Source organism: Pteronotus mesoamericanus, unplaced genomic scaffold (assembly GCF_021234165.1).
Source record: "Pteronotus mesoamericanus isolate MK-2021 breed Mesoamerican mustached bat unplaced genomic scaffold, CSHL_Meso_final contig_56, whole genome shotgun sequence".
NCBI classification, from domain to species: domain Eukaryota; kingdom Metazoa; phylum Chordata; class Mammalia; order Chiroptera; family Mormoopidae; genus Pteronotus; species Pteronotus mesoamericanus.
In genome coordinates, this window is record NW_026555201.1 from 11,126,526 (window position 1) to 11,139,904 (window position 13,379).

At 36.3% G+C, this 13,379-nt stretch overlaps 1 protein-coding gene across 1 annotated transcript in view; it reads left to right on the plus strand.

Annotated features, from left to right (window-relative positions):
• The window catches only part of RAB3IP (RAB3A interacting protein), a 50,736-nt gene that overhangs the window by 6,455 nt on the left and 30,902 nt on the right, over nucleotides 1-13,379 (plus strand). Inside the window, exons 2-3 of the mRNA XM_054580099.1 lie at nucleotides 11,276-11,551; nucleotides 12,265-12,523. Of these exons, the coding sequence (XP_054436074.1) occupies nucleotides 11,276-11,551; nucleotides 12,265-12,523 (535 nt within the window). The remainder of the gene's footprint in view (nucleotides 1-11,275; nucleotides 11,552-12,264; nucleotides 12,524-13,379) is intronic.

Sequence of the window (13,379 nt, forward strand, 5' to 3'; positions counted from 1 at the left end):
ATGTGTGTAAGGTCATGTGTGCGTGTATGTAAATGAAGCTCTTTGAATACTTTTCCTCTGTATGTGTCTCCATTTTCTCCATTTGCAATGCACGACCTTGGCATTAGATCAGATCTTCATAATCTCTTGCCTAGCCCGTTTCAGTAACTAATCTCTTAAACAATTGCACCTAGCCTTTTTAAAATCCTTCTTGCCTTGGGAGTCATTTTTCTAGTGACAGTACAGTACATATGCACCTTCCAAAATGTGGATCCGATCGTCACTTCAGTATAAATTCCAAGCAGTATTTTCTATGTTAAATGAAGCTTTTAATGGTCTGTCACATGTGTGTTTCTCCAGCCTGATTTTCTTTTCTTCCTTTGGTAGTTTTATTAGTGCCCTGCCCTTATTTCCTGGCTGTCCTATCCTATTTCCTTGCTGTGCTCACCTATTGGACTCCTCTTTAGCACTTAAAATCTGGCTTATATTTTAATTCTCCTTGAAACATTCTCCTCCCCCTCCTTTTCCCCTGCAACCCTTAGGTTGTCACTTAGAGGCTGTGTGCCACCTCTTTAGTCCGTTTTCATCTTAGCACCAAGGATTTGCCTTGAGGAGTTGAAGCTGGCAATCATCCTTCTGTTCCAACAAGAATAAATATAATTGATCAAATGTATCAAATACACTTACTTTATACCATTAATATGTATAAATGTGCTTAATATATTCTGTATTTTGCCGTGTATTATGTGCACCGATGTTTTTGGCCCAAACTTTCAGGGCCAAAAACATGGTTGTTTTTGTTTTCTGTTTTAATTTTTTAATTCCATTTTCTATTTATTTATATTTAGAAACAACACTGATTATTATATTTCAGGGTATTATTTTGCATATGGATATCGTTATTGCTTTCTAGAGTTACACTTTTAATGCATAAGCATAAATAAAGGAATTAAAAACAGGTATGGAATTAGTACTCCCCATGCATAATGTGCATCCTTAATTTCCCTCAAAAACTTGAGCAAAAAAGTGCACATTATACATAACAAAATACGAAAAACATATATTTTAAATGTTGATGGTTTTTATGGAAATGAATTAATTGATAGATTTATTATATACACCTTTAATTCATTATACATTCTATTGAAGCGGCAGTCTAACTTTTAATGACAGAAGCTGTTTCTTTCATGATTTATTTTAAATTAAGAAGTCACTTGAGAATTTGAAAAAAGCAACTGGACTTCCTCCCTTCCCCCCATTCCCCAATGGTCTGTCAGTAGATTGAAAGAGGAAAATAATATGTTGTATAATCCTTAAACTTTTTTCTTTCAACAGTATAACATATAGATGCTTGCTTCGTTGAGGAAGAACATTCACAACTATAAACTTGATCTTTTTTTTTTATCTTCACCTGAGGATATGTTTTTATTGATATTAGAGAGAGAGGAGGGCGGGAGGTAGAGAAACATCGTTTGGTTGCCTCCTGTATGCGCCCTGACCCGGGATTGAACCCACAGCCGTTTTGTGTACTGGACGACCCTCCATCCGCCTGAGCCACCTGGCCAGGGCAATAAACTTTTAATTTTTAATAATATATTTAAACCAACAAAACAGTCATTGCTTTTTGTTCTCTTTGATGATGATGTTTGTGCTAATTACAGAGTGACAAAAATATTTGGCAAGTGTTATTCAGAAAATACCTTAGAGACATTATAATTAGTAATAACTAATTTAAATTGGTACGTGGCATATGTAGTGCTTAGCCCTCTATGTGTATTGCGTGACTCAGTTCTCATGGCAACCTTACGAGTTGGGTGCAGTTTTTAACCCACATTTTTCAGATGACAAATGTAGATGTAAGGCTTTAGGGTCACATTATCAGTGACTGGTCCAGATAGGATTTGAGCCTGATTCCAGAGTGTAAGAGTTTTGGCGAGGTAGCAAATACTGATTAATTTTTCCCATTGAGAAGTCAAACCCTAGGCTTCCTTCCAACAGACAGGTATACTCACACTTCACAGTTAGGATGAATGGGTCCCATTCTATCACTAAATAGACGGAATAGGATGGGACAGTCAGGGAATGAGGGTTTGGCATGAATAAAACTCATGAAGACAGAAAATCAGCCTGGAGAAGCGCACATGTGACAGACCATTAAAAGCTTCATTTAACATGGAAAATGTTGCTTGGAATGTATCCTGAAGTGATGATCAGATCCACATTTTAGAAAGTGCGTAAGTACTGTAATGTCACTAAACTATTTGGGCTTAGAAGTTTAATGACCTGTCTAAATTTGCGTGTATAACTTGGTCAAAACTAGAACCTTCTCCTCCTTTTTGAGGTTTTGTCATTTTTGCTTTGCTGTGATGTCATATAACCTCCTGTGTGGGAAATTATTTACTTTCCAAAGTGTAGTGCTTTGAAGGATTTTAGTAAATACAGAATTAAACATTTAATTTTCATGTGTTAAATTGATAAGGAAAAAGATTAAAATCACAGCTTTAAAATATTTTTTTTCCCTGCAAGTAAATCCTAATGGGAATGTGTTTCTTTGTGGTAGAATAGATTTTATTTATTTTTGGGGGCTACTGATATACTAAATTGAGTTTATTGATTTCATTTATTATGTGTGTCTATTTTACCCATGCCCTTGAGGTGTTTAATTGAAAATACTGTACCAGTAGTTCATCTTAATTTCTTGAGTTGCCCTATGTATGCCTTGTGTTTGCAATTAGAAACTAATTTTAATTAGAAAACATAGCTTATGAAAAGTTAGGATTTTTTATGGGCACTCAATAAGTTAATACATGTGAAATTCTTAGCAAAAGTATATGACACAGTTAACTTTCAGTAAATATTGAAATTTTTCTATGATAATACTGACTTATAGAAAGAAGAAGGAATAGAAAATGCATGTTGGGAATCAAAAATAAAAATTGTTTTAAGCAGATTTTCTTTATGATTGAAATAAGTTTTGTTACTTGAAACTGAATAATAAAGCAGCCAACCAAGCTGTGTTGGTAATTCACTCATAAGATTTAATAGAGTCAACTTTTTCACATGTTGGTAGTGATCTTGACAAGTTTAGTTTATGAATTGGGCTAATCTCCAATTGAAATTAGATTTTTTGGATTGCTCATTACTTAATGCAAAGAGTACCGCTTAAAAATAGCAATTTATCTTACACATATAAGAACTCTGAATATAAAATCTTAAAGCTTCCATATATTTTAAAGAGTGAAAGACTTTCAGACCAGTGTGATTATTATCTCTTACCAGCTAAATTATATTTTATGAAAATTTCACATGCCTGAAAAAAAAGGACTAAATTCAATCTTAGAACAGTCTCCTTTTCAGAAGTGACTTGAATTTAAACACTGTTTAAAGGTACCCCCAGAATGAAAATGTTGTAGGCAGAGGCACTGCTTAGAGGTGCTGTGCTATGCGCTGTATGTGTGATCTGACATTCTCATCCTGTGTGGTAGAAAACGGAGGCACAGATTTCCAGATGAGTGATCCTAGGTCCAAACTGTCTCAGTAATTTCTCAGAGGCAGAATTCAAACCTGCCTCTCTTTCAGGCACATTTGTGCTTTCTATAAATGCTTTGCTTTCATGTCTTGGACCTCTCTGGAAACGGCTTTGTCTTCATTATTATTACCTACTTGTACTTTGGGTCTGTCTATCTTCTGCTTTAGTTTTTCTGGAAGTCCTCTCCATCTGATGTATTTGCCCCTCCTGTGTAGTTTCTTCCTACTTCTGTATCTTCTGAGGCATAAATCACAATGTATCATTTTCTCTACTTGTCAGTCCCTCCAACTATATTGATACTTTTTGGAAGCAGAGACAATTCTCATCTTCTTTCCCCAGAGCCTGGCACATAGTAGGCCCTCAGTAAATACTTCTTGAAAGAATAGCTAAAATATTATGTTACAGAGAGGGAAAGTAGGGTGGATGTTACAGGCATGATGGATTTGAAGGATCTGAACTCAGCATGAGACACATTTGTCCGCCAGCCATCGAACGATGGAATGGCAAAGCAAGTCTAGGGCTGGGGGTGTGTCATGGGGGTAAAGAGGCTGGACTCTGGAGTCTGACATACCTAGATTTTAATCCTGGCTACCTGAAGCTGCAGTTTCCTCAACTATAATGACATTTACTGGAACTATACTGACATTTAGTAAGTGCTCAATAAATATTAGGTGCTTTTATGGGAGAAACAACCCTGTAATCCTGTGTGATTGAGACTGGTAGTTGGGTGGCTCAGCTCCCTCTGGATTATTCCAAAGCAAACACAAGTAATCTTTTTCATCTGTAAATACTTCAGTGTGTATATCTAAAAGATAAGGAGTTTTTGCATAACTGTTGTGCCATTATTATCCTTAAAATTAACAATGATTTATAATATCAGTAATAGCCATTGGTTAGCTTCCCTTGATTGTCTTATAGTGTTTGTTTTTACATTTGGTTTATTCAAATAAGAATTCAAAAAACATCCACACATTGTATTTAGTTATATCTTTTCAGTCTGTTTTTAAAACTAAAATTCTCTTCACTTCTATTTTTCTAGTTTGTTTTTTGAAAAAACCAAGTGTTTGTCAAGTAGAGTCTCCCAAAGTCTAGATTTGGCTATTTTCATTCCTATGATGTTATTTAATATGTTCCCCTCTCTCCTGTATTTCCTGTCGTTGAACTGATGAAGACTTAAGACACTTGATTAGATGGGGTCCTTTTTTTTGTTTCTTATGGGGCAGGAATGCTTCATGGATAGTGAGGGTGTTCATTTCCTCTTCGACTACATAATCTTCGTAACGGTTCATTTCCTCTCTTTTTGTGATAAAGTTGTCATTCAGTTACTGTCATTCTGATCCATTAATTATAAAGTTCCCCACATAGATTTTCACCTTAGGGTTTTAATAGCTCTTGATAATTATTGCCTAGATCCATTATTTCATTGGGCTTGCAAAGTTTTTTTGTTTTTGTTTTTTTTAAGATTTTATTTATTTATTTTTCAACAGAGGGGAAGGGAGGGAGGAAGGGAGGGAATCATCAATGTGTGAGAGATACATCAATTGGTTGCCTCTCACACACCCCCAACTGGGGACCTGGCCTGCAACCCAGGCATGTGCCCTGACTGGGAATCGAACTGGCGACCCTTTGTTCTGCAGGATGGCACTCAGTCCACTGAACTATACCAGTCAGAGTGGGCTTGCAGAGTTTTATTTATTAAGTGCAATTCTTTTCAAAGGAAGAACTTTTTTTCATAAACTGTTTAGTTTCATGATGGACAGGAAAATCAAGATAAATATTTGATTCTTTCCTTTATTGTACCAGTTTTCAAATTAACAAATTGGTTCCATAGCTCTGATCAAAGGGGACCAGTGAGATTTTGTTTTTATTTTTAGTATCATCATGAACTCATACATTTAAAGATGTTTTTGTTTCAGTTCTTAACAGACATTACCCATTTTATGTTCCAATTGTCCTATCTTTGAGTAGTGGGAGTCTTTTTGGTACCACTCCAGTCGTCTTTGACAGCTTTCTTACTTCCTTGTTGCCTTGTACAACAAGATGTTCCAGGGTCCTTCTGTACATTCCTGCCCCCGGCCAGGAATCAGCCATTTTGCCAAGAAGTCCTTGTTCTTTTTTTTTTTTTTTCCCTTCAGAAAATGGTGTTACTTGGGGGATTAAGGGGTACATATTGCTCCTGAGCTGGTTATTGCTACACTTTCTCAGTTAAAAAAAAAAAAGTTAAGAATTAGTTTTTAGTATAATTTTTTTCTGATATTTCTGATTACAGTCTAGATTTCATAGTTTTAACTTCTTTGATTTTATCTTTGTGTCTCTTAATAAGCCGAAAATCTTAGTGCTGAGTGACATTAACATGATACCTTATTTGCTTAATCTTATATATAGTAGTTTCAGTATAACAATATCAGCATTACTAAGAGGATTATTGAAAGTTGTTTATATTTTTTCATTTCTTTTTGTCCTTAGAATATATTCCATTAGAAATAAACAGTTTTGTTACTGTTTTAAAACTGCTTTTCATTTGCTATAGCTTTTCTTTCCTATGTGGTTAAGCTACCATCTCAATACACAGGTAGGTTAAATTGTTTTACTATTAGGGATACTCTTTTAAGATTTAATTTTGTTTTTTTATTTACATGGTTCCAAACTCCAATTTAAATCTGCAAGGCAAGGTCAGTTTGGAAAAGTCTAGCTCTCATGCTTGTCCCCTTTTCCCATTCTCTATGTCTTCCTACAGGTAGTGATTTTTATTAGTTCTGGTCCCTTCCATTTCTGATGATCTGTCCAGAAAGTACCCAGCCATGTAATACAAAAAATAGGGACGTTTATTGAAGAAGATACAGGAAACATTGTACGTAGGGCAATGATGCCTCACTCCTCACCAAAGTAGGCACCTTGGGGCAGTTCTCCCAGTTGCCATCCGCTGCCCCATAGTATTTTTCTGAATCTCACAGACCGTCAGAAATCTCTTCCCTTCAAGGGTGCTTTTAGTTTTGGAAAAAGCCAGAAATCTTCAGGGTGCCAAATCTGGGCAGTAGGGGGTTGAGTCACCTGGGTGATTTGATGTTTCACCAAGGATCTCTGCAGGAGACATGGTGCACAAGTGGGTGCATTGTCGTGATGAAGCTGCCAATCGCCAGTTGCCCATGGCTGCAGCCTTCTAAATCGTGAATAGTTTCAAGCCTAATGCAAAATTTGATGCAGGTCCGTTGCTCTCCTTGCTCAGTCATTTTGAATGCTACAGCCACAGAGTACACATGCTCACTCAACGGCATCTCCTGCCCCCACCGACTAGTACAGTGAGGTCATCACTGCTCATGCATATGCATTCTAGTCCATTCTCCTTGGCTGCCAGATTACATTGATGTCAGGCAAACCGTTCTTGTTGTATTAACAATGGCTGGACTTTTTCCGGACAGACCTCTGTATACATATAAATATATATAGATGATGAAAATAACTAAATTTGTATTTTCTGCTTTCCTAGATGAAAGGTAGCTTACTATTCACAGTTACTTATTTTGTTTTTTAACTTTGTCAGTGTATACTCAAGATCATTTCACAGCAGTTTGTAGATAACTCACTCTTACAGATGCATAGTGCTTCATTATAAGGATGTATATTAATTGATTTAATTAGTCTTCTATTGTAAGACTGCAGTCAGTCTTTTGCTGGTACTGCTAGCTTTATGCATATATCTTTTCTATTTTGCCAGCTTATCTTTGGGATAAAACTCTGAAAGTAGGCATTCTGGATCATAGGTTTAATGAATATGTCATATTGCTAGGTGTTAAATTTTCCTCCATGGGATTTGTGCCATTTTACATTTCCAGAAGTGCAAATGCTTTCACATTCTATGACTCAGTTATCCTTTAAGGTGTAGATAGATGAATTAGAAGAATATAGGACAGAAGAAAGTATCATAAATAGTTACTGATAAAATGTCATTTTTTTTATTGTTCTGTTACAGTCGTCCCAGTTGTCCCCTGCTGCTCTCCCCAGCTTGCACCCCCCAACACGCCCACAGCCAGTCCCCACTCTGTTGTCCCTGTCCATGGGTCATTTGTACCTGTTCATTGATTAGACGCTTCCCCTCCTTTCCACCCTTATCCCCCTCCTCCCTCCCCTCAGGCGGTTGCTGTCAGTCTCTTCCTTGTTTCCATGCCTCTGATTCTCTTTTGCTTGTTTGTTTTGTTCATTAGTTTCTTCTTATAGGTGAGATCATATGGTATTTGTCTTTCACCACCTGGCTTATTTCACTTAGCACAATACTCTCCAGTTCCATCCATGCTGTCGAAAAAGGTAGGAGCTCCTTTTTTCTTTCTGCTGCATAGTATTCCATTGTGTAAATGTACCACAGTTTTTTGATTCACCCATTTACTGATGGTCCCTTAAGGCTGTTTCCAGCACTTGGCTATTGTAAATAATGCTGCTATGATTATAGAGGTGCCTACATTTCTTTTGAATTGGTGTTTCTGGATTCTTAGGGTATATTCACAGCAGTGGAATAGCTGAGTCAAAAGGCAGTTCCATTTTTAGTTTTTTGAAGAAATTCCATACTGTTTTCCACAGTGGCTGCACCAGTCTGCATTCCCACCAACAGTGTACTAGGGTTCCCTTTTCTACGCATCCTCGCCAGCACTTGTTTGTAGATTCGTTAATGATGGCTGTCCTGACCAGTGTGAGGTGGACAACTAGTGATGTTGAGCATCCTTTCATATGCCTATGGGTCCTCTGTATGTCCTCCTTGGAGAAGTGTCTGTTCATGTCCTTTGCCTATTTTTTAATTGGGTTTAAATCAAAAATCAAATTTGATATAGTCCTATTCGTTTAGTCTTTCCTTTATTTCCCTTGCCCTAGAGGATATATCAGCAAAAATATTGTTGCGTGGAATATCTGAAATTTTGTTGCCTATGTTTTCCTCTAGGACTTTTATGGTGTCATGGCTTATGTTTACGTCTTTTATCCTTTGAGTTTATGTTTGTGTATGGCGTAAGTTGGTGGTCTAGTTTCATTTTTTTGCATGTACCATTCCAGTTCTCCCAACACCATTTGTTGTAGAGGCTATTTTTACTCTGTTTTATGCTCCTGCCCCCTTTGTCAAATATTAATTGACCATAGAGACATGGGTTTACTGTATTTTGCTATGTATAATGTGCACTTTTTTGCCCAAACTTTTGAGGGAAAAATAAGGGTACACATTATACATGGGTATAGTGATCACATACAATAGGTATAATAATGGGTACAATAATCCTGTGTATAATGCATATAAAAACATGGGTGCACATTATATATGACAAAATACGGTATTTCTGGGCTCTTTACTCTGTTCCATTGATCTATGTATCTGTTCTTTTGCTAGTAACAGACTGTTTTGATTACAGTGGCCTTGTAATATAGTTTGATATCAGGTATTGTGATCCCTGCTACCTTGTTCATATTTCTCAAGATTGTGGAGGCTACTCAGCGTTGTTTTTGGTTCCATATAAATTTTTGAAATATTTGTTCTAAATCTGTGAAGTCATTCGTATGTTAATAGGGATCACGTTGAACGTATAGATTGCTTTGGGTAGTATGGACATTTTAATGATGTTGATTCTTCCCATCCATGAACATGGCATTTGCTTCCATTTATTTGTATCTTCCTTAATTTCTTTCTTCAGTGTTCTATAGTTTTCCGAGTACAGGTCTTTTACCTCCTTGGTTAAGTTTATTCTTCAAAGTTTAATAAAAATCCTATTTACTATCTTAAAGTGAATTCACTAGTAAACTATATTCAAATATAAATGAAATATTCAGGGTTAGATATTTGCTTGGTATATATTTGTGTATGTATTATAAGAATGAAAAATATTCTCTTTCATAAAAAATAATAAATTATAATTGAGTATTTAACACTATATACTTCTTGTTAATATGGTCTTTCATTTGGCCTAGTGAGTATTTTGGGTGAAAATAGGACTAGTTTTTTTTTTTTCTTTTTTTTTTTGAGGACTGAAATTCTATTTGCCACAATAAAGAGGACAATAATGGGATTTGAAATTTGACATTTGTCGATGTAGTAGTTATAGTTTTGATTGCCTATATATATTCTTGAAGGTCTCTGACATGTAATCTGTAATTTTGAGAGGATATGTAAATATTTAGTCAACTCTCTTTTTTCCCAACTTAATGGCAACCTTTGTTATTCTTTACTTGGCTTATTGCTTGTTTATTTATTTATTTAGAGAGGAAGGGAGGGAGAAAGAGAAGGAGAGAAACATTGATGTGAGAAACATCCATTGGTTCATCTTGTACTTCCTCCAACCTCGTACCAAACCTTGCAACTGAGGCACATGCCCTGACCGGGAATCGAACCTGGTACCTTTCGGTCTGTGAGACGATGCTGAGCTGAGCCACACTGGGCAGGGCTTGGCTTATTTTTAACACTTTCTATTAAGAATATGACAGAGGAAAAATTTTCAGCTTAATAAATGATTTTTGTAATATTTAATGAAATTTAGGCCAACTTTGGTGCTTGTGTTCAGTAATTTGGGGAAGCTCTGGGAAGGCATTATGATTATCCAAGTACTATTGTAGAAGGAAAGAATTGGAAAGAGGTTGGGTTCGTATAATCAAAGGCCTTCAATTTCAAGCGAATAAGTTTGGACTTTATTCTGTTAGATAGGGGGAAATCAGTAAAGGATTTATAAAACTTCTTTTAGATTCTTCAAGTGGAAAATTTAAGTGGTACACCTTTTAGTTTTCATGTGAACTCTGTGAAGTAATTGTATAGTTACGGGAAATATTTTTTGCTTATGGAGAAACTGAAGCATACATGTTACTGTTAGCGGCTGACTATGATAACAAATGTTTATTGAGGCCATACTCTGTGTCAGATACATAGCACACTGCCAAATATTTCACGTGGCTTGTCTCCCTTAATCCTCAGAGCAACTTGGAGAAGGAAGGAAATACTGCTATCCCCATTCTCATCTCATCAGAGGGGAAATTTAAGGCTTAGAGAAATGTAGTGCATTATCATGGATTGGATCCTAGGCCTAGAAAGGACATTTTTGGGATAATCAGTGAAATTTTATTGGAGCCTGTTGCTTAAATGGTAATACTGATCAATATTAACTTTCTGATTTTGATGATGGTTTTATGGTTAGAGAGGAGATTGTCCTTGTACTTAGGATATGTATACTGAGATGTTAAGGGATAACGGACATGATGTCCAAAGCCTGTTCTTCAATGGTTCCAAAATGTTAACAGTTTCATAATCTTTGTGAAAGGTTTGTTAGAGCTCAGCAGCTTTTCTGTAAATTAGAAAGTATTTCAAAATACAAAACAAAAGGAAAAACACTGACTCATCCAAAGTCACATAGTCAGTATGAAGCAGAACAGAACAGATAGGTAGGTCTATCTCATGCTAAATGCATATGTATTTACTGCCTCTTCTAATTCTAACCAATGTCACATGATGACAAAGTTACAAATATCAAGCAGACTTTCATTTATTCCTTATTGTTATTTATGACTCACTTGAACAGTATTAGTATCACTCACCAGTTTATTCCTAGTCAGACTATTTGCCTTTTGTAGTGTGTATACTCTGAGGTCACTTAATGAATGTTAAGTAATTGTTATTTTTTTCTCTTTGCTGTCTCTCAGTGTAAGTTTATATTTTATAATGGACTGTTAAACACATTTTATAGTTACCCATTGTAATTTAATTTTAAACAGCACTATCTCAAAAGTACCTGCTTTTTGTTTTAACAATAGGTTATCCTATGATGAGGCATTTGCTATGGCTAATGACCCCTTGGAAGGCTTCCATGAAGTAAACCTTGCCTCACCTACTTCTCCGGACCTTCTTGGCGTGTGTGAGTCGGTCGCCCACGAGCAGACTACCTCACCAGGTGTCATCTACCGGCCTCTCCCTTCATCTTTGTGCTCTGCCCCTATCCAGGCCAATGCCTTAGATGTATCTGACCTTCCTACACAACCTGTATATTCATCCCCCAGACGTTTAAATTGTACGGAAATATCTAGTATCAGGTAAGAAATCATCAACGTGCTTATTATGGAGTAGTGTATTAAACGAATGGACAGTTTGCTTGGTTGCCCTTTTTTAAGTTTTAATGTTTTAGAAAATTGAATCATGTCGGCATGTCCATGAACAACAATACATGTTAATGCTTGACAGCAAGGGTCAGCAAACTTTTTATATAAAAAGCCAGATAGTAAATATTTTAGGCTTTGTGGGCTATGCAGTCTCTGTTGCAACTACTCAACTCTGCTCTTAAAGTGCAAAGGCAACCATAGATGGTATGTAAAGGAATAAGCTCCAGTGAACTTTATATATGGATACTGAGCTTTAAATTTCATATAATTTTCTCAGGCCACAAAATATTATTTTGATTTTTCTCAACCATTTGAAAATGTAAAAATAATTCTCGGCTTGAGTATCTTATAAAAACAAGCGGCAGGCTGCATTTAGCTTGTTCAGTGTGCTGACCCCGGTTCTAGAGTAGCACTATGCTATAGAACTTTCTCTAATGATGGAAATGTTCTGTTTCTGTGCTAATGACGATCCACATGTGGCTATTAAGGTCTTAAAATGTTAGCTTTCACTGAAGGCATGCTATTCATTAAATACAGTGGCTACCAAATTGGATAGACCTGTATGTTTATGGCTGGAGTATTTCTAGGCGTGTTTATGCCAGTCGTATCTGAGCATATGCTGATGTTTTCTGAACTCTCCTTTGTAGCATCCATGTTACAGACCCAGCACCTAGTTCTACCTCGGGAGTAACAGCGGGGTTAACGAGATTAACTACGAGAAAGGACAGCTGCAGTGCTGAGAGGGCGTTTCTGCAGGGCGCCACTGTAGCAGATGCTTGTGATGGCAGTGACGATATTTTCGGGTTGAGTACCGACAGTCTGTCCCGTTTACGAAGCCCGTCTGTTTTGGAAGTCAGAGAAAAGGGCTATGAAAGATTAAAAGAAGAACTTGCAAAAGCTCAGAGGGTAAGCCAAAGGATATTTTATTCTTCCATACTTTATACTTGAAATTAATGTTTTTCCATGAAGCGGGGTAACTCAAATGAAATCCGTATGGTTCTACGCTTATCCTTTACCTGTGCACAGCCTCAGCTCCTATTGGGCAGCATTTAGGAATCTGGGAAGTTGATGAAGTAGTAAAGAATTTCATCTCAGTGTACTAACTGGAAAAATGAGATCCCAGAACTCTTTTACTCTCTACGTAGCCTGCTCCCGGTCTTACATTACCTGTAATGTGCATTTGGTGGGTTTTGTTGCCTGTGCCAGTTTTTCCCTTCTTACATGTGATTGACTTTAAGGTCATTTACTTGATGCCATTCAAGTCCGAGTCATTTTGTCTTGAGGAATTGTTTTAGTAATATAACCTCTGTCTTGTAGCTGGGTTTGAATATTTTTTGTGCCTTACCTTGGAAAATTTTCTTTTTCTGGTAATTTGTCTTATTTTCCACTTGGTTGTCTTTAAAATTTCTGCTATTTATTCTCAAACTTGTAGCCATATAGTCTTCTTTTTCTGAGACTAATTAAATTTCATAGGGAAATTTATAGCACTGAATATTCATAATTAGAAAAAAGGAAAAGTTTCCAGTCAACAACCTAAGTGTGCACTGTAAGAATGAGAAAATAGAAAAACCAGAGTAAGCAGAAGGAAGGAAATAATAAGAAGCAAAAATCAATGAAATTGACAACAAAAAAACTAGAGAAAATGAATGAAACAAAGTGGTGGTTTTTTAAAAAGATCAGTAAAATTGACAGACCTCTATCAAGATTGTCCAAAAAATGACAGAAGTAGATTATATTCAATAGCAGGGATAAAATAGGCTGT